Genomic DNA, 21,596 nt, shown 5'->3' with positions numbered 1-21,596 from the left:
CTGTAAGTCACACAGCTTAGATACTTACATTGTACGAATCAGCACAGTTGTGTGAACATTTTGATATTAATGTTGTCACGGCACCGCCGCGTCAGCCTCGTCCTCCTGTCACGGCACCGCCGCGTCAGCCTCGTCCACCTCCTCGGCCCCCTGACCCCGGTCCGAGCCCCGGTTCTGACGCTGGTCCCCAGCCTGTCCCCCAGCCTGACCCTGTCTCTCCAGTGCCGGACTCCGTTTCCCCCAGCACCTCCCAGAGCCTGCAGCGGGAACTGCGGGCACGTCTGCGGTCACAAGCCAGACACGCCCCCGATCCACACCTGCCGTGTGTCACCTTGATTGCCTCTCCTCCACACCTCAACGCACCTGGTCCTGATCAACCAATCGCCAGCAGGATAAGAAGCCGGTCCACACAGCCCTCTGTGCCAGATCGTTGACCAACCCAGTGGGTAACACGACTCCAGCTAAATCCCTACTCCTTACTCGAGCCTGTCTCACCGTTCTTTGTTTTCATTTATCCTAGTTAACCTGCCTGACCCACGCCTGCCTGAGGACCACGAACCTGCCTGACCCACGCCTGTCTGACTACCACGCTCCTGCCTGACCCACGCCTGCCTGAGTACCACGCTCCTGCCTGACCCACGCCTGTCTGAGTACCACGCTCCTGCCCGACCCACGCCTGTCTGACTACCACGTCCCTGCCTGACCCCCGCTTGCCTCTCCGACCTGATCCTGCCTGGCCAGACCAATAAACACGCCTCCGGGCTTCACCTCCAAGCCGTTTTGAGTCTGCTTTTGGGTCCTCCTCCGCTAGCCCTAACAGAACGATCTGGCCTCAAATGGACCCAGCGGACGCCCTTCGCCAAGCCATCACCAGCCAGGGCCTCATCGTTGGACAACATGCGAATGCTCTCCGTGAGACCCGAGCCGCCGTGGAACAGCTTGGTATGGGGATGCAGACACTCTCTGAGCAGACCGCCCAGACAGAGCGCAACCTGCAGTCCATCGCCCAGACCCTAGCAACCCTCAGTGAGCAGGTGGGCCGGTTAGTCGTTCTCCCAGCCCCGGAAGACAACCCCGTTGCTGGCCTTGCCCCTGCCGCTGAACGTGATGCCCCAGGGGTATTACACCGGCGGGAGCCAAACCTCTCTAACCCCAAGCCCTATGACGGCGACGTAGTGCAGTGCTCCACATTTCTCATGCAGTGTGATTTTATTTTTACTCACCAGCCCAGCATGTACTCCCAGGATTCTGAGAAGATCGCGTTTGTGTCCAGCCATCTCACTGGCCAGCCGCTTGGCTGGTTCGAGGCCACATGGAGGGCCAAGGCTTCCTGTCTGAATTCCTACAGCGCGTTCCGCTCCGAGTTCAGAAAGGTGTTTGACCATCCACTCCTGGGCCACGATTCCGCCTCTCGCCTTATGCGCATTCAGCAGGGAAGCCATAGTGTTGCCGAGTACTCTATCGAGTTCAGAATACTAGCAGCGGATAGTGGATGGAATGACGCGGCGCTACATTCAGCCTTTCAAGCGGGTCTGTCTGAGTCTCTTAAAGACGAGTTGGCACTCAGAGATGAGCCGGCTTCTCTCGATCTCCTGATTTCCCTTGCTGTCAAGATAGACAACCGCCTTCGTGAGCGCAGGAAGGAGAGGAATCTCCGCGCTCCTACTCCCGCAGTTCGGGTCGCTAGTCAGCGCTTTCCCAGTCTACCGCCTCGAACTTCCCCGGGTCCTAACAATGAAACGGTCCCCTTTCAGCCGGCCTCGATATACCCTGCCTCAGACGAACCCATGCAGCTAGGCGGAGCACGCCTAACCGAGGCTGAACGCGCCCGTAGGGTAAATGAGCGCCTCTGTTTTTACTGCGGCCAGCCCGGACACAGCCGCGTGTCCTGCCCCGTTCGGCCAAAAGCCCAAGCTCGCCAGTGAAAGTGGGATCGCTGGTGAGCGGTGCTTCGTCTCCCACACCCCCTCCCAGGCAGTCTAGGACCGCCGGAGCCGATTTCAATGTGATGTCCTCCGCCGATGCCCTGGGGCGCATGCACCTCGAGGCCACTATTATTGTTAATCGGCAGTCCTTCACTGTACCCGCTCTGGTTGATTCCGGGGCCGACGACTGCTTTATCGACTCTCAGTTGGTCCGTCAAGCTGGCATCACCACCATACCCCGTGACACCCCCATTGACGTCCATGACCTGAGTGGCGGGCTCTTAGCCAACGTTTCCCATGTCACCGAGCCTCTTGATGTGGTTCTGTCAGGTAACCACCATGAGTCCATGTCCCTCCTAGTCATCTCCTCGTCTCTAAGCCCCATTGTTCTGGGTCAGCCCTGGCTGAGACGTCACAACCCACACATTGACTGGATCGCTAATAAGGTGAGTGGCTGGAGCCCCTACTGCCATAACACCTGTCTCACGTCGGCCCTGCCGCCTGCTGAGGGCGCCATCGCCCCATTTGGACCCCCAGACCTGTCCATAGTCCCTCCCGAGTACCATGACATTGGGGAGGTGTTCAGTAAGCAGCGGGCCCTTACTCTGCCACCCCACCGCCCTTATGATTGCTCCATTGAACTCCTCCCTGGAGCCCCCTTGCCATCTGGTCGTTTGTTCAACCTGTCCAGGCCTGAACGGGAAGCTATGGAGACCTACATCCGTGACTCCCTGGCATCAGGCATCATCAAGCCCTCGTCCTCTCCGATAGGTGCTGGATTCTTTTTTGTGGCCAAGAAGGACAGCACCTTGCGACCCTGCATCGACTACCGGGCCCTAAATAGCATAACAGTGAGGAACAAGTACTCTCTGCCCCTCCTCGCCTCTGCCTTTGAACCCCTCCAGGGAGCTACCATATTCTCCAAACTCGATCTTAGAAACGCGTATCACCTGGTCCGTATCAGAGAGGGAGATGAATGGAAAACAGCGTTCAACACCCCGCTCGGACACTTCGAGTACCGTGTCATGCCATTTGGACTTACCAACGCCCCTGCAGTATTCCAGGCCCTGATAAATGACGTCCTCCGGGACCTTCTCCACCGCTGTGTTTTTGTCTATCTAGACCACATCCTAATTTTTTCTCGCTCCCATGAGGAGCACATCGCACATGTCAGACAGGTTCTCCAGAGGCTTCTGGAGAATAAGCTGTTTGTGAAAGCTGAGAAGTGTGAATTCCACGTCACCTCTGTGCAGTTCCTGGGCTTCCTCATCGGCAGTGGCCAGGTGCAGGCTACCCCCGAGAAGATCAGGGCGGTGGTGAGCTGGCCTGTCCCCAAGAACCGTAAGGACCTCCAGAGGTTCCTAGGATTTGCCAATTTCTACAGGCGCTTCATCCGCAACTACAGCCGGGTGGCCGCTCCCATGACCGCGCTCACCTCCAAGAACGTCCCCTTCTCGTGGACCCCCGAGGCGGGGGCAGCCTTCGATGAGCTGAAGAGGCTCTTCACGTCTGCTCCGGTCCTCACCCAGCCTGATCCCTCTCTCCAGTTTATTGTGGAGGTCGACGCGTCGGACAGTGGAGTGGGGGCAGTGCTGTCCCAGCGATCACCCACTGATGGTAAAGTCCACCCCTGTGCGTTCTTCTCCCGCCGGCTGGAGCCCGCGGAGCGTAACTACGACGTGGGCAATAAGGAACTGCTTGCTGTCCAGCTAGCCCTTGAGGAGTGGAGGCACTGGTTGGAGGGAGCTGAGGTGCCTTTCATTGTGTGGACTGACCACAAGAATCTGACCTACATCGAGAATGCCAAGAGACTGAACCCGCGGCAAGCCAGGTGGGCTCTGTTTTTTGATCGTTTCAATTTTACCATCACCTATCGTCCAGGATCCCGCAATGTCAAGCCTGACGCCCTGTCTCGCCAGTATGCTCCCCCCAACCAGGACACTGACGAACCAGACACCATCCTTCCTCCCTCATGTGTGGTGGCCGCTGTAACTTGGGAGATCGAAGGATTGGTGAAGGAGGCCCAGAGGACCCAGCCTGACCCATGTAACGGCCCTGTTAACTGCCTGTTTGTCCCTGACCATGTCCGTCCCCAGGTCCTCCAGTGGGTTCATGCCTCCCAGTTTGCCTGCCATCCGGGGTCCAGCCGCACTCTAGCCCTTCTCAGGAGACGGTTCTGGTGGCCCTCCATGGCCCAGGACACCAGGGAGTACGTCCGGGCCTGCACGGTGTGTGCACGGAGCAAGGCCTCGCACCAACCCGCCTCCGGTCTGCTGCGCCCCCTGCCGGTCCCTGGTCGCCCGTGGAGCCACATAGGTCTGGACTTCGTGACTGGACTGCCCCCTTCCCAGGGTAACACCACCATACTGACTATTGTGGACCGTTTTTCCAAGTCCGTCCATTTTGTGCCTCTGCCCAAGCTCCCCTCTGCGTCTGAGACTGTTGACCTTCTGGTGACCCACGTGGTCCGGCTCCATGGCATCCCTGCGGACATCGTTTCTGACCGAGGTCCACAGTTCACTTCCCAGGTGTGGAGGGAGTTTTGTCGGGCCATTGGGGCTTCGGTGAGTCTGTCCTCGGGTTACCATCCCCAGACCAATGGGCAAGCCGAGCGAGCCAACCAATACCTGGGGAACGCCCTGCGCTGTGTCACTGGTCGTAACCCCGCTACCTGGAGCCGATACCTCCCCTGGGTGGAGTATGCCCATAACTCCCTTCCTAGCTCTTCCACTGGCTTGTCTCCGTTTGAATGCTCCCTGGGATATCTACCACCTCTATTCCCTGAGCAGGAGGAGGAGCTCGCCGTGCCCTCAGTCCAGGTCCATCTCCGCCGCTGCCACAAGGTGTGGAGGGATGCCCGAGCCGCGCTTGTTCGTTCCACCCGTCGGAGCCAGCACCAGGCAGACCGCCATCGGACCCCGGCCCCTGTCTACCAGCCCGGCCAGGCGGTCTGGCTCTCCTCCAAGGACATCCCCCTGCGGGCCTCGTCACGTAAGCTCACACCCCGCTACATTGGTCCTTACAAGATAGACAGTGTGGTTAACCCTTCTGCTATCAGACTGCAGCTGCCCCCGTCCATGAGGATACATCCCACGTTCCATGTCTCCCGTGTTAAGCCTGCTCCTGTCAGCCCTCTGTGCCCGCCAGGCGACACCCCGCCACCTGTCCGGATCATCGACGACCAGCCGGCCTGGACTGTCCGACGGCTCCTGGGGGCCCGTCGGCGGGGTCGGGGGTTGCACTACCTTGTGGACTGGGAGGGCTATGGGCCCGAGGAGCGGTGCTGGGTGCCCCGTAGGTTCATCCTGGACCCCTCTCTTATCCGGGATTTCCACCGTGACCATCCTGGCCAGCCCGGTCGGTCGCCAGGTGGCGCCCGTAGAGGGGGGGGGTCCTGTCACGGCACCGCCGCGTCAGCCTCGTCCTCCTGTCACGGCACCGCCGCGTCAGCCTCGTCCACCTCCCCGGCCCCCTGACCCCGGCCCGAGCCCCGGTTCTGACGCTGGTCCCCAGCCTGTCCCCCAGCCTGACCCTGTCTCTCCAGTGCCGGACTCCGTTTCCCCCAGCACCTCCCAGAGCCTGCAGCGGGAACTGCGGGCACGTCTGCGGTCACAAGCCAGACACGCCCCCGATCCACACCTGCCGTGCGTCACCTTGATTGCCTCTCCTCCACACCTCAACGCACCTGGTCCTGATCAACCAATCGCCAGCAGGATAAGAAGCCGGTCCACACAGCCCTCTGTGCCAGATCGTTGACCAACCCAGTGGGTAACACGACTCCAGCTAAATCCCTACTCCTTACTCGAGCCTGTCTCACCGTTCTTTGTTTTCATTTATCCTAGTTAACCTGCCTGACCCACGCCTGCCTGAGGACCACGAACCTGCCTGACCCACGCCTGTCTGACTACCACGCTCCTGCCTGACCCACGCCTGCCTGAGTACCACGCTCCTGCCTGACCCACGCCTGTCTGAGTACCACGCTCCTGCCCGACCCACGCCTGTCTGACTACCACGTCCCTGCCTGACCCCCGCTTGCCTCTCCGACCTGATCCTGCCTGGCCAGACCAATAAACACGCCTCCGGGCTTCACCTCCAAGCCGTTTTGAGTCTGCTTTTGGGTCCTCCTCCGCTAGCCCTAACAGAACGATCTGACCTCAAATGGACCCAGCGGACGCCCTTCGCCAAGCCATCACCAGCCAGGGCCTCATCGTTGGACAACATGCGAATGCTCTCCGTGAGACCCGAGCCGCCGTGGAACAGCTTGGTACGGGGATGCAGACACTCTCTGAGCAGACCGCCCAGACAGAGCGCAACCTGCAGTCCATCGCCCAGACCCTAGCAACCCTCAGTGAGCAGGTGGGCCGGTTAGTCGTTCTCCCAGCCCCGGAAGACAACCCCGTTGCTGGCCTTGCACCTGCCGCTGAACGTGATGCCCCAGGGGTATTACACCGGCGGGAGCCAAACCTCTCTAACCCCAAGCCCTATGACGGCGACGTAGTGCAGTGCTCCACATTTCTCATGCAGTGTGATTTTATTTTTACTCACCAGCCCAGCATGTACTCCCAGGATTCTGAGAAGATCACGTTTGTGTCCAGCCATCTCACTGGCCAGCCGCTTGGCTGGTTCGAGGCCACATGGAGGGCCAAGGCTTCCTGTCTGAATTCCTACAGCGCGTTCCGCTCCGAGTTCAGAAAGGTGTTTGACCATCCACTCCTGGGCCACGATTCCGCCTCTCGCCTTATGCGCATTCAGCAGGGAAGCCATAGTGTTGCCGAGTACTCTATCGAGTTCAGAATACTAGCAGCGGATAGTGGATGGAATGACGCGGCTTGCCTCTCCGACGTGATCCTGCCTGGCCAGACCAATAAACACGCCTCCGGGCTTCACCTCCAAGCCGTTTTGAGTCTGCTTTTGGGTCCTCCTCCGCTAGCCCTAACAAATGTGTGTATGAGCTGTCAAAACTGTAGGAGTGCCAGCAGTTTACAAAATGTGTGAATATTTTCAAAGCAACTGCTGCCACCACTCTAAAAACATAAAGTTTCTGAACATTCCACAAGCAGTTTCAATGGGACAAAAAATAGTTTTAAAAGTTCAATTTCTAAAAAACTTAAAAATATCAAAAATAAAACGGGGAGAATAATAAGAAAGAAAGAAATAGTGGGAATATCACAAGTTGGGCTAGCTTTTACAAGCTAGCCCACCTAAATATAGAATATATAGCCTACATAAATACAATCTTTAAAAATATAAAAATAAAAGTATTATATATACATACAATAAACATACAAGAGTAAAAAGTAGTAAAGTGTGAAGTGACAGGTGACATGGGAGGCAGGGTCTCTGTAAGCACTGTTATAGAATTTGATGGCCGCTGGCACAAAGGAGCACCTCAACTGCTCTGTTTTGCACCTGTGGTTGAAGGCTCTCCCCAATCTGCCACAGCTCATCATAGAGGGGATGGGAGAGGTTGTCCATGATGGACTTCAGTTTGTCCCTAATCCTCCTCTCCACCACAGCCTCCAGACTGTCCCTCATCCTCCTGTCCACCACAGCCTCCAGACTGTCCCTCATCCTCCTCTCCACCACAGCCTCCACACCTCCACAACAGAGCTGGCCTTCCTCACCAGCTTGTGTGTCTCTCCAGACCTGGTGTTGCCTCCCCAGCAAGCCAAGGCAAAGAACAGGGTGTTGGCTCCCACAGACTGGTAGCAGCCTGCAGCCTGCTACACACATCTAAGGACCTGAGCCTCCTGAGGAAGAACAGTCTGCTCTGTCCTTTCCTATAGAGGGCCTCAGTGTTGTCTGTCCAGTCCAGTTTGGTGTTGAAGTGCACTCTAAGGCGAGTATGAGTCCACCATCTCAACGTCCTCCTCCTGGACAGTAATAGGGGTTGGGGGCCTCTTTTTGTGTCAGAAGTCCACCACCAGCTCCTTGGTCTTTCCGATGTTGAGTTGGACCTGGTTCTTCTCAGACCATCTAACGCAGGGTTTCCCAACGTGGGGGCAATTGCAGGGGGGGGTGCCAGGCCCCAGACAATTTGAGGCCTTAATATTAGCTAAACAAAGAATCATGTTACACTGACATGTCACACAACAATTTTAACAAAATCCATGATCATATCTGATGAAGGGTCAAAAAGCCTTGTATTTACAGCACTACAATACCATATAAACTACAATACCATATAAACTACAATACCATATAAACTACAATACCATATAAACCCAACAAATCAGAGACTATGAATCGTGTCAACTTACACCTGATGGAAATTGCATAGAAACACACACAGACTTGACATTCACAGCGATTTTGGGGGGGGGCAAAATCCATCAAGTGTAAGTTAGACCAGATCTCCGTACTCCTCCTCCACGTCCTCATCGATGCAGCCCACAATAGAGGAGTCATCTGAGAACTGTTTTTGTGTATTGTTCAAATATTATTTTTATTTTTTTTACTTTGATGCTTTTGATGCAACATTTTCTCAGAATTGTTATGACAATAAAACCATTGAATTGATATCCTGTGATTACTTTTGTTGAAAATGTTACAAGTGTGAAAAGGCCTACAGTCACCCTGAATGAATCCCCTGGGGTTGTGGTGTGTTATTGTAGTTCTGTCCCATCAGATGGTACTGTAGCCTCCGGGGGAGAGACCAGCTGCTGGTGTTTTGGGTATCACTCCGTTGGCATGGCCTCGTGGTTTGGAAGTCTGGGTGTGAGCACACATGGAGCCAATCAGATTGAAGCAAAATGATGCTTTTGGTTCTAAATAGGAGCCTCATTGTGCATTGTTACCTGTTATATCTTTTTTCCAGATAGATGTTGTTACAGCTGTAGATTACGTACTGACACCAACTGCTATAACACAAACATTTCATAAAGCAACATCCGTTACACACATACAGACTGACCCCCCCCCCCCCCCCAACATCAGCAATCACCCCCCTCCACCCACCCACCCACCCGCACGCACGCACGCACGCACACACACACACACACACACACACACACACACACACGCACACACACACATACTCTGACTGCACCTTTACAACTTTGCACATGTACAATATTGCTTTTCGTGAACTAGAAATGCTCTTTAGTGAACTAGAAATGTTTGACATAAATATTGTTCTCAAGAAAGTATATGCAGACATTGTTGTCGGATGTTTATTTTACAAAGCTTTAGTACTTAGTTCAGCAGGGGGCTTTTATTTTGACATTGGGCAAAACGTTCTTAACCGGAAGTTACCTAATTTGCTCAGACGGAACAGTGTTAGAAAAAAAGCTGAAAATAGGAAGAAAACAGACAAATATTCCGTTCCTGGTCAAATGTCCGAGGAAATTAGACAGCTTATTTACTTAACATGATATCATTTCTTATCTGTTAGCCCCGCATATGTGCGTTTGCTCGTACATTCATCCAAGCTTGTCGTGAAGATACCAGAGACGGGGACAGAAAGACACAACCAGGAGGTTGAACTGCAAACGCCTGTCTCTTCCGACCAAATGAGAAGGCGGATAAACTGGGTTCTTTAAAAATTCTCTCCATCAAGAACAGGTTAACATAACCTCGTCTACTTGCTCGCTAGTTCGGGTGTGCATGGGAAATAGTCGCTGTTTATTTTTATTTTTTTTGGACAAAACTGAGAATTTGCAACCACGGCAGTTGTCTAAAATTCTCATTCATTGACGGCCTCCGAGCCCCGGGGCTGTCTGTCCCCCGGTCTGTCCCCCGGTCTGTCCCCCGGTCTGTCCCCCGGTCTGTCCCCCGGCCTGTCCCCCGGCCTGTCCCCCGGTCTGTCCCCCGGCCGGAGACACCAGCATGGCAGGAAACCCCAGGAGGGGCGCGGGTCTCATCGGGCTGATGAAGGACGCGTTTCAGCCTCATCACCAGCCTCTCCAGCCCCATCAGCCTGCGGTTGTTGACAAGAAAATGGTGGAGAAATGTTGGAAACTTATGGATAAGGTAGGTAGTATTACCCCCCGGTGTCCCCTGGTGTCATGCTGAATTAAATACTCGAGAAGAAATACAGAATAACGTTACTTTAATATCCGTCTGAGCCAAGAATGAATCGTTGTCATTGCATGTTTTTTTCAGTCTACAAAAGAGTGCAAGCTCAAGAGAAGTGGACTGTCTTGCAATTAGCAACACCATAAGAACACAACGTCATTTGATCCAAAAATGTATTCATTCTTCCTTGTGCTCAGATAAATGATTGCGTATTTACATTAGTGAGAAGAATGATAGCCTTGTTCCCCTATTGAACCGTTTCCTGCAGTGTCAGCACATTTGATTGCCAAAGGACGCAACCTCAACCTGTCAGAGGAAGTCACTGGTTCATTTAGTTCCCCTCAAAGTTTATTTTAGTTGTCTGAATCCAGCATGAAGAGATCGAGCGCATGTGTGATTTTTGATCTCTTAATAATTATAATATCAAGCAGTCTACACTGAACTCAGCACAGAAAATAGTTGACTATGAAAAATAAATTCCCATAACAAGTGTTGATTAACCTCTAGCGTGATTCCTATCTCCAAGAAAGATGCCCTCAGGCCATGCTGTCTGAAGGGACTGTGGCTAGGCCGTATTGAATGAGCCAGCGGAATTACAAACACCAACCAGACTGTAAATAATTGGCGTAGCCACAAGCAGTCAGCCGCTATGAAGTCTCAGGCTCCAGTCAGCCGTTGATGTTTAGCTCACTCATAGGCCTGCTCTGGGAAACTCAGCCCTGGTCTGTTCCCTGACTGCTTCTCTATGGCTTTTTGTCTTTATTCATTCTCTCCATCTTCCATCTCGGTCGTTCAGAGGGAACAACGGTGTTACAAAAATCTCTGCCTCGCAGCTCTTTGACGTTGGGCAATCTCACCCAACCAGCCCACACGGTGTATAAACATCCAACACATAACCAGTCTCTCTGGAATGTTCTAGTGTTCTCCAGGCTGCTCTGACCTCACCTCCACCCCCCGGGTCTCTGCAGGTGGTGCGCTTGTGCCAGAACCCGAAGGTGGCGCTGAAGAACAGCCCCCCGTACATCCTGGACCTGCTGCCAGACACCTACCAGCACCTGCGCACCGTGCTCTCCCGCTACGAGGGCAAGATGGAGACGCTGGGGGAGAACGAGTACTTCCGGGTCGTGATGGAGAACCTGACCAATAAGATCAAGCAGACGATGAGCCTGTTCAAGGAGGCCAAGGAGCGCATGTACGAGGAGAACTCCCAGCCCAGGTGAATATGGGGGGTTGGCGGGGGCGAGATGGTCTCCTTTCTTTGAACTACGAGCCAGGTTGAAACAAGAAATGTGTGTATTTGACAGTCTGTAACATCCAGGCATGACTCTGCCTCTAAGATAATGAAAGTAGGCTTAGATGGTTGACTAAGGCCTGGATCACGCCAGCACGGAGGTCCATGGCTACGTTTTTGAACGGGGAAAACGATCCACGATTACACGCAAAACTTAAAACGCATATCACACCCCCATATAAGAGCATATCACACCACCATATAAGAGCATATCACACCACCATATAAGAGCATATCACACCCCCATATAAGAGCATATCACACCACCATATAAGAGCATATCACACCACCATATAAGAGCATATCACACCACCATATAAGAGCATATCACACCACCATATAAGAGCATATCACACCACCATATAAGAGCATATCACACCCCCATATAAGAGTATATCACACCACCATATAAGAGCATATCAAACTGGGGATTTGTTTGAGCTACAGCAATCAATGATATATTTTTCTTGGTTGGTAGCGTAGTCTATAATGTTATGAGTTTATTAAATGCAGCTGTCGAGCCGTCCAACCAACGCCAACAGTAACTAACAAATACATTTCCATCCCCGTGTGTGTTCCATGTCTGATGCGCATTCCTTGCTTTTAAAATATTATTTTATGACAAATCCAAAAAGATGGCCTCCTTTTATTTAAATCTCTAATTGCTCAATCTCAATCAGTGCTGCTGTGATAACAATATTATAGCCTAACTGTTCCCCTTTATTTATTTATGTTCTAATAGATGAATGGTTGTAAACTCCGAACCCAGCCATGTATATCGCCATTAATTTAAACAGTTCCCTTTGCTTCCCAACCACCATCTCATCTACTTCCTGTTGCTGCATTTTTTGTTTTATTCTTTAATGTTTTTGAGCGGAATCAACTTTTACAAAGAGGACTAAATTAAGTCCATCCATTCACCCAACTTGGTCCTGGAGCGCAGCTAGATAGATAGACCAGGCCTGCCTTACTTGGTTCTGGAGCTCAGATAGATAGACCAGGCCTGCCTTACTTGGTCCTGGAGCTCAGCTCAGATAGAAAGACCAGGCCTGCCTTACTTGGTCCTGGAGCTCAGCTCAGATAGAAAGACCAGGCCTGCCTTACTTGGTCCTGGAGCTCAGCTCAGATAGATAGACCAGGCCTGCCTTACTTGGTCCTGGAGCTCAGATAGATAGATAGACCAGGCCTGCCTTACTTGGTCCTGGAGCTCAGCTCAGATAGATAGACCAGGCCTGCCTTACTTGGTCCTGGAGCTCAGATAGATAGATAGACCAGGCCTGCCTTACTTGGTCCTGGAGCTCACCTAGATAGATAGACCAGGCCTGCCTTACTTGGTCCTGGAGCTCGGATAGATAGACCAGGCCTGCCTTACTTGGTCCTGGAGCTCAGATAGATAGACCAGGCCTGCCTTACTTGGTCCTGGAGCTCAGATAGATAGATAGACCAGGCCTGCCTTGTTCACCACATCATCAGGTCGTCCACAGACGGGCCTCACATCTTCCTAACTTCCTCTTCTCATTTTTTTCCACTAATCCAAACTCCATATCCAATTCCTAGTTTGATTTTGGATCAATGACTCACACGTGAACAAACCAGTTCCTAGGCTTGTTCAATGATTACAGGTCAGGATTGCTGACAAACCCATTTAATAGCCCACCTCTCCTCGTAATATGGGAACTATAACGTGAGGGAATGGATGGACATAAAATAAACTGATTAAAAGGACTATACTGTATATTAGAACATTTGGACTGAATTCGATTATTGAATAGAGAATATTATTCCTAAAGAAAAGGGCAGGAGTGCTCAGTTCAGACAGGTGTGATGAAGGAGATGTTTGGTCGGGAACACAGACTGAGCTGGGGAGCCTACCCACGCGTATAGCGCCATAGCTCAATAAAGGCTTTTAACTTTTTGCCAGTTACTTTTCTTTGAAGAGAGAATATTATTATTTGAAGTGTCTACTCTTGTTTGGGTTATGATTTGAAATGTCTACTTTTTGGGGGAACCTGTAAACATTGAATACAGTTTAAGTTAGATCTACATTCTTATCCGCTTGCTGTTTTTTGCGTGACTCCTGTTGTTCTTATTTCCAAATGTATACTAACTATAGTATCCACTAGATAGGCTAGCCTACTATATAACTCAAACTTGTAAATCACCTGTTTGATTGTTTTAATGTGTAGTGAACACAGCGTTACAGTATATATCTGCCTATTACACTAGAACAGTTCTGCCTATTACACTAGAACAGATCTGTCTATTACACTAGAACAGATCTGTCTATTACACTAGAACAGATCTGTCTATTACACTAGAACAGATCTGTCTATTACACTAGAACAGATCTGCCTATTACACTAGAACGCAGCTCTGGATTTCCACCTCCAAAACGGGGTTCCGGTCGTATCGATCCGCCTCCGGGTTCCAGCTTTGTTTTGGCCGTGGTAGTGTAATTGCTAGATGCAAACGTAGGTCTCTTTCGGGAAAAACACCAAAAAACGTAGTAGTGTAAAAACGTAGTAGTGTAAAAACGTAGTAGTGTAAAAACGTAGTAGTGTAATCGGGATCTAAGTGTGACTGAATCAAGGAGGTTATAATAATGAATGCAGAGATATTTTAGAAGACAAAGGCTTGGAATAGTCTAGAGTTAGTAGAGAGAAGTATTTTTTAATGCCAGTCTTAGGTTACTAGTGTTGGAATATTCTAGTAGTAGAGAGAAGTATTTTCTAATACCAGTCTTAGGTTACTAGTGTTGGAATATTCTAGTAGTAGAGAGAAGTATTTTCTAATACCAGTCTTAGGTTACTAGTGTTTGAATAGTCTAGAGCAGTGTTTCCGAAACTTTTCTTCTGGGGACCCACACAAAAAATGCCGAACTATCGTGACACAATTCCCAATAGGCCGTACCTCTAAATCATGAGAAGAGCGAATCTGAGCCTAAATGAGCGTCCCTGACCGTTTCTACTGCCATTTGCACCATCTCATTATCTTGAACAGGTCAACCAGCCATTTCCAAGAGAGATGCGTTTGATAAATCAAATCAATAAACGTTGTTTTCTGCACGTGTTATTGAGAACATATAGGCCTGGCCTACACATGTTAAATACTTTATAAATGAGACCAAATGAATGCATTCAGGCAGAGTTAACAGACTCATTGTTTTTATTTCCTTTCATCAATAAAACAGAATTTAGGCTACGGTAGCCTTTCATACTACAAAGTTATAAGTATAATTATCAGAACAATATGAATATTCAGTACTAGCAAAGACAGAGTTTCGCCTGCACAAGGCATCAGTTCTCAGGTGAGCGGGAGCCTGTTGGTCACACCAGAAGGGCATTCCTCCACACCAGTCACCAAACGCTTCTGCTCCTCTGCACTTTATTCACACACACTCGCTCATGGCTCACGGGAAAAAAAGACCAGATGCCGAAACTATCGCTACCGTGCGCGACTCGGCTGCAGAGAGAACCAACAAGCTCCCTCATGTAGCTCAAAAGACTGAAGAAAGAAATTCTGCAAATGTATTTGGACCCAAATAAAATCTCCATGCAACCCACACATGGGTCGTGACCCAGTCTTTGGGAAACACTGGTCTAGATTTAGTAGAGAGAAGTATTTAATACAAGTCTTACGTTACTAGTTTTTGCTTGATGTCCAGCCATCAAAAAACATGTTTTTTTGGCAGCTTTCCTGTGGCTTACTCTACATTTTGCCCGATGTGGGGGACGTTTGCCCGATGTGGGGGAGGTTTGCCCGATGTGGGGGACGTTTGCCCCATGTGGGGGAGGTTTGCCCGATGTGGGGGAGGTTAGCCCGATGTGGGGGAGGTTCTCCCGATGTGGGGGAGGTTTGCCCGATGTGGGGGAGGTTTGCCCGATGTGGGGGAGGTTTGCCCGATGTGGGGGAGGTTTGCCCGATGTGGGGGAGGATTGCCCGATGTGGGGGACGTTTGCCCGATGTGGGGGAGGTTTGCCCGATGTGGGGGAGGTTTGCCCGATGTGGGGGAGGTTTGCCCGATGTATTTCTGAGTACCTCAGCAGTGCTGGATACTCCTGAGCAGATCTACAGAGCAGAAACATTTTAAACGGGCGATGTGATGGTGTGGTTCTTTAAACGGGCGATGTGATGGTGTGGTTCTTTAGAATCTCTTCAGCGGTTTCTTACTGAAAGAGTGCTGAGAGATAAGACTTTAAAGAAGCCATTTCACATCTCACAACAATGTTCCATGCATGCAGAAGCCTACATGTAATTAGTAATTTGAACCATTTAGCCTACTTTTGGGAAAAAATACTTAATTTGGAAAATATCTGAGTATGTTTGGAGCTTGTGATACAAAGGAAAATGTTATGTTGTTGATGCAAGAATGTATAAAAGATGAAGTGATATGTTAAAGAAACCGTCACTTCCTCTTCTTCTAAGAAAAGCTCTCAGTAAGCTCAAACCCATCCTGTTTGCTTGCTTTTTAGGCCACGCAGATTTTATCAGCATTTCTCTGCTCACACATATTGTACAGCCTATTGGTCTGGTCTAGATAAAGTATTGAGAAAAAAAAAGAATTCATAGAATTATTAGGGCTGGTCCTACTGAACATTTCACCGTTTCCCAAGAAACAGAAAAATACAGTCTCTAAGATGTTCTTGAGAAGCTGCAGAACTGTATACAAATATGTGTGAAATTCTCTCAAGTTCAAGCACCTTGTGTAGTCGACTCTTCAGAAGGAAACCCCCCCTGGGCTGTGTTGTGTAGACAGATCAACATCTAGTACACACTACTATATACCCACTTCAGGTTGTGTAGACAGATCAACATCTAGTACACACTACTATATACCCACTTCAGGTTGGGTAGACAGATCGACATCTAGTACACACTACTATATACCCACTTCAGGTTGTGTAGACAGATCAACATCTAGTACACACTACTATATACCCACTTCAGGTTGTGTAGACAGATCAACATCTAGTACACACTACTATATACCCACTTCAGGTTGGGTAGACAGATCAACATCTAGTACACACTACTATATACCCACTTCAGGTTGTGTAGACAGATCGACATCTAGTACACACTACTATATACCCACTTCAGGTTGGGTAGACAGATCAACATCTAGTACACACTACTATATACCCACTTCAGGTTGTGTAGACAGATCAACATCTAGTACACACTACTATATACCCACTTCAGGTTGTGTAGACAGATCAACATCTAGTACACACTACTATATACCCACGGCAGGCCTACAATGTGAAATTCAAGTCGCTCAAACGTGGGGCGAAATTCTGTTATTGTGCGCAGCGCGCGAGGTGAACACTGCATACAGTCACAGGTGCAATCAATCAGCACGCGACTATGAACTAACGGAATGCAGCTTGCCACCGAGAGGCTGTTCTCATGGTTAACTAACGTTAAGAACACAGACGGTTTCTAGAAAGATGGACTTTGCAGTATTTTTTGTGGTGTTCAATGGAAATGCTGCCTGCCTGATATGCAAGAACAAAGTCGCCGTTCTAAAGGAATATAATGTCAAGAGCTATTCACTACTAAACATGGAGAACAGTGTCATAGGGAGACGAGAGGAAAAAACGAGCCACACAGCTGAGAGGGCTAACGTCTCAGTCTTTCAAGATAAGTGTCTGGCAAGAAATAGAGCAGTAGCCTACAAATGTATTCAAGTGTCTGGTAAGAAATAGAAACAAACTTGAACTTTAATAAATGCAAGTACAGGTCCAGGGCAGGCTTACAGTAGTGATGCATCTTGCAGCTAAAACAGAATAAAGTACAAATGTAGGCTATTCAAGATAAAATAAAAGTAAGGAAAAATGATTTGCAGCACTAACTGTTAAAATATATTAAAATGAATGGAAACCGGTTTGAATTTGTATGATGAAAATGTTAGTTATGGAATAGTCTTGCAACATTTAGTGACTGAGTTGTGAGTCTAGTTATGGAAATAAAAAATTACATTTTCCGAAATATTGCACTTTCTTATAGTTAGTAGTAGTTGAAGTTGACGTGGCCCTCCTATGAGTTGACGATACCAGCAGTGGCCCCAAGCCAATTTGAGTTTGAGACTCCTGGTGTAGACTGACAGGAAGAGAGGGGGAGGGGGAGGGGAGGACATGCAGCACAGGGACCGGATTTGAACCTGGGCCGCTGTGATAAGGACCAGTCATCACGTGGTACGCGCCTTTACCCATGATCCATCAGGGTGCCCCTGATGGCAAGAATCTCAATCACATTTATCTCTGAATGAACAGAGTGTGATCAACAGACTTGGTTGATAGATGGAGAAAAGACTAAGGCCATCAAAGGTCTTTCAGAGAGTTAGCCTAAACACACACGCACGTGCACGCACGCACACACACACACACACACACACACACAATATGCATAGCACAGCACACAACCAGGATATTGCCATCATTTTTTGTGTCACCAAATAATGCAGTATTACCCTAAAATCTTCTCTACAACTATAAAACCTCCTCTACAGCTATGAAACCTTCTCTACAACTAGGCTTGTGATTCACTGTTCTGTTCTGCCAAACAGAAGCCTTTCCTGCAAGCTTGGGGCAAATGTCAAAGACCTGACGATGCCCTGGGTTAACCTCAGGGGTAAGGGTGGGGATGATGATGCCCTGGGTTAACCTCAGGGGTAAGGGTGGGGATGACGATGCCCTGGGTTAACCTCAGGGGTAAGGGTGGGGATGACTCTGACTCTGATCTCCTCTGAATCACTGACAGGATGTTCCTACTCTCTTCCTCTCTCCTTGGCAGGCGGAATCTGACTAAGCTGTCTCTGATCTTCAGTCACATGCTGGCCGAGCTGAAGGCCATCTTCCCCAACGGTCTCTTCCAGGGGGACAACTTCAGAATCACCAAAGCAGACGCTGCCGAGTTCTGGAGGAGGTCTTTCGCTGACAAGTGAGTCATCCTGTTGACCAGAAACAAATAAACAAACACTGACCATAAGAATAACCAAGCAAGCCAGACAGCCATGATAAGTGTACAAAAGTTGTAGGGTTGGATCATAAGTATCTAGTTGCAACGATGAAACCATCAAACGTCAAATGTATTGTCATAATCACAAATGAAAGGTATATGCCTTCTCAACTAGAACCTCATCCATTCTGCAGAACCATTGTTCCGTGGAGAACGTTCCGCCAGGCGCTCCATGAGTTCCACCCCATCAGCTCGGGCCTGGAGGCCATGGCCCTCAAGTCCACCATCGACCTCACCTGCAACGACTACATCTCCGTCTTCGAGTTCGACATCTTCACCAGGCTCTTCCAGGTACCGGGACAACACACAAGGCTTGTGTCATCTGCCTCCTGGAGTCTGGTTCAGCCATTCAGGCGGTCAGGCTGTCCCTGTAGACCAGGGGTTCCCCAGAGCCCCCCTAACTAACACTTGATGGATTTTGCCCCCCCCCCTGAATTCCATCAGGTGTAAGTTAGGGGACAATGAAGCGCTTCACAAGTGTAGCAGTATTATTAATGTTGACACGATTCATAGTCTCAGATTAATTTGTTGAGTTTATATGGTATTGTAGAGCTGTAAATACAAGGCTTTTTGACCCTTCATCAGATATGATGTCATGTGTTTTGTTAAAATTTCTGTGTGACATGTCAATAACATGATTCTTTGACAAATTTTGGTTTAGCTAATATTAAGGCCTCAAATTGTCTGGGGCCTGGCGCCCCCCCCTGCGATTGTTAGCGCCCCCCTAAGGGGGGCCCGGCCCCCAGGTTGGGAAACCCTGCTATAGAGTCCACTCAACCATTCCTCGGTACACATTATGTGGCATGATGAAAATGAACCTGTGTGTCTTGGACCCGATTCAGGTTACATTGGTCCAAGAAGAGACAGCGTACAGTATGATGGGATCATGAGGCGGAAGCTGTCTGTGAACAGAGTAGATCAGATGTTTTATGACTTCTGAGCTCCAGAAACTCTGGTTAGCATTAAGAAAAAAGTATGAATCATATGTGAGTCATACAATATTTTAGGCCATTCACAGTGATACTTAAAAGATATCCAAATATATTTGAACGCAGTAAACTAAGGAAGTCAGGGGTTTGCACTTTGTAACAGTTGGTCACTTCCTTATTGAGCACGCTCATCTGTTGGCATATCGTACCACCAGCTCAGTGGCCTTGTGGTTAGAGTGTCCGCCCTGAGATGGGAGGTTGGGGGTTCGATCCCTGGCTGAGTCACACCAAAGACTACAAGAAATTGTAGCCAATACCTCCCTGCTTGGCACTCAGCATCCAGGGTTGGATTGGGCGTGAGTCTCTGTGACACACTAGCGTCATGTCCAGGGGTGTCTTGTACATCAAGCCGCCTCACGCTAAGGAATCTCTAGGCTCCAGAACCATTGGTTCTCAAGGCTGCTTACTTACTTAGGATACAGTACCTCCAGAAAAAGGTTGTCATGTCCGCTATGTGTGTTCTGTGAAGCAGGAACTTAGAAAGGTCCTTCTTCCTTTTGGCAAGCTAACCATACATGGAACTCAGTTGCTGTGCTTAAGTTCACTGGAGGGTTGTGCGTTGGCTTGGGGCCCAGCTAAGGAACCAGAAAAAGGGAAGAGGTCTGTCCATACCGCTGTGTGGGTGGTTAATTCCAACCTTTTTATTCCATTTGAGCGCATAAGAGCATGTTGTGAGCGCGGAGGTGGGGATGTGGCTCTCTGTCATTAGTTAGGGCGTGGAGCGTACAGTAGGGCCCCTACTGGGACCCTGACAGTCCGCTCCCTCAAGACTGAACACTCGCCACAAGCCTTGGCACCATCCAGCTCCTGCTATACCCAAACCAAAATGATCTCCTCAAATTAGCATTGAGAATTGAACTGGAGCCCGTTTGCCTGGAGATGTTTTAACAGTGTAGCTTGTAGCAGTGCATCAGCTCACTGCTCTGAATGGGCAGGACTGCAGAGCTCTATAGTAAACAGACTTGTGTTCCACCCCAGTAAACACCCCCGATCTTTAGTACTGGTTCAGAACACAGGCTTTCACTCACTCTAGTAATCAGTATTGCTAATTGTTCTGGTTGGTGGTGAATCTTTGTATGAAAGAATCAACAGGCGAGAATTTGTTCGTTAGTCTCTCAGCAACCAGATTTAAGATTTGTGTTGATAGCAAGACTGTTAAAGGTTAAAGGTTGTCTGCTTGTGTTGTGTAGCCATGGTCGTCTCTTCTGAGGAACTGGAACAGTCTAGCGGTCACACATCCAGGGTACATGGCCTTCCTCACCTACGACGAGGTCAAGGCCCGACTACTAAGGTTCATCCACAAACCTGGCAGGTGAGACACACACACACACACACACACACACACACACACACACACACACCAACGCATGTGTTTATATACAACAAGCACACTCATCACTCAAACACAGTTGTTTTTATACTACACACACACTGTGAGAACGCCGGCCCACCCGTCCAGCGGTTCTGGGAGATTTGGACCCCCGTCTGATTGGCTGTGCTCTTTTCCCAGCTACATCTGATTGGTCGTGCTCTTTTCCCAGCTACATCTGATTGGTCGTGCTCTTTTCCCAGCTACATCTGATTGTCTGTGCTCTTTTCCCAGCTTCATCTGATTGGCTGTGCTCTTTTCCCAGCTACATCTGATTGGCTGTGCTCTTTTCCCAGCTACATCTTCAGACTGAGCTGCACCAGGCTTGGCCAGTGGGCCATCGGCTACGTGACGGCGGATGGAAACATCCTGCAGACCATCCCCCACAACAAGCCCCTGTTCCAGGCGCTCATCGACGGCTACAGGGAGGGCTTGTGAGTACACGAGCACGGAGACTATCACATGCAATATTATTATAGATTAATATTATACCTGTGGTTCAGACATATATATTAATATTATACCTCACCTGTGGTTCAGAAATATATATTAATATTATACCTGTGGTTCAGAAATATATATTAATATTATACCTCACCTGTGGTTCAGACATATATATTAATATTATACCTCACCTGTGGTTCAGACATATATATTAATATTATACCTGTGGTTCAGACATATATATTAATATTATACCTCACCTGTGGTTCAGACATATATATTAATATTATACCTCACCTGTGGTTCAGACATGTATATTAATATTATACCTCACCTGTGGTTCAGACATGTATATTAATATTATACCTCACCTGTGGTTCAGACATGTATATTAATATTATACCTGTGGTTCAGACATATATATTAATATTATACCTGTGGTTCAGACATATATATTAATATTATACCTCACCTGTGGTTCAGACATGTATTTTAATATTATACCTGTGGTTCAGACATATATAATAATATTATACCTGTGG

The 21,596-nt window shown here is 49.2% G+C and overlaps 1 protein-coding gene across 1 annotated transcript in view; it reads left to right on the top strand.

The window, feature by feature from the left end:
* Positions 1–9,752: 9,752 nt before the first annotated feature.
* The window catches only part of LOC311318471 (E3 ubiquitin-protein ligase CBL-like), a gene marked incomplete at both ends in the record, with an annotated part of 44,538 nt that continues 32,694 nt past the window's right edge, over positions 9,753–21,596 (top strand). The window contains 6 exons of the mRNA XM_084449821.1: positions 9,753–9,896; positions 10,910–11,157; positions 18,028–18,174; positions 18,387–18,543; positions 20,432–20,553; positions 20,907–21,044. Of these exons, the coding sequence (XP_084305947.1) occupies positions 9,753–9,896; positions 10,910–11,157; positions 18,028–18,174; positions 18,387–18,543; positions 20,432–20,553; positions 20,907–21,044 (956 nt within the window). The remainder of the gene's footprint in view (positions 9,897–10,909; positions 11,158–18,027; positions 18,175–18,386; positions 18,544–20,431; positions 20,554–20,906; positions 21,045–21,596) is intronic.

Source organism: Borostomias antarcticus (genome assembly GCF_949987555.1).
Source record: "Borostomias antarcticus genome assembly, chromosome: 15".
NCBI classification, from domain to species: Eukaryota; Metazoa; Chordata; class Actinopteri; order Stomiiformes; family Stomiidae; genus Borostomias; species Borostomias antarcticus.
Note: the sequence above shows the minus strand (reverse complement) of the source record. Positions and strands in the feature narration are given on the sequence as shown.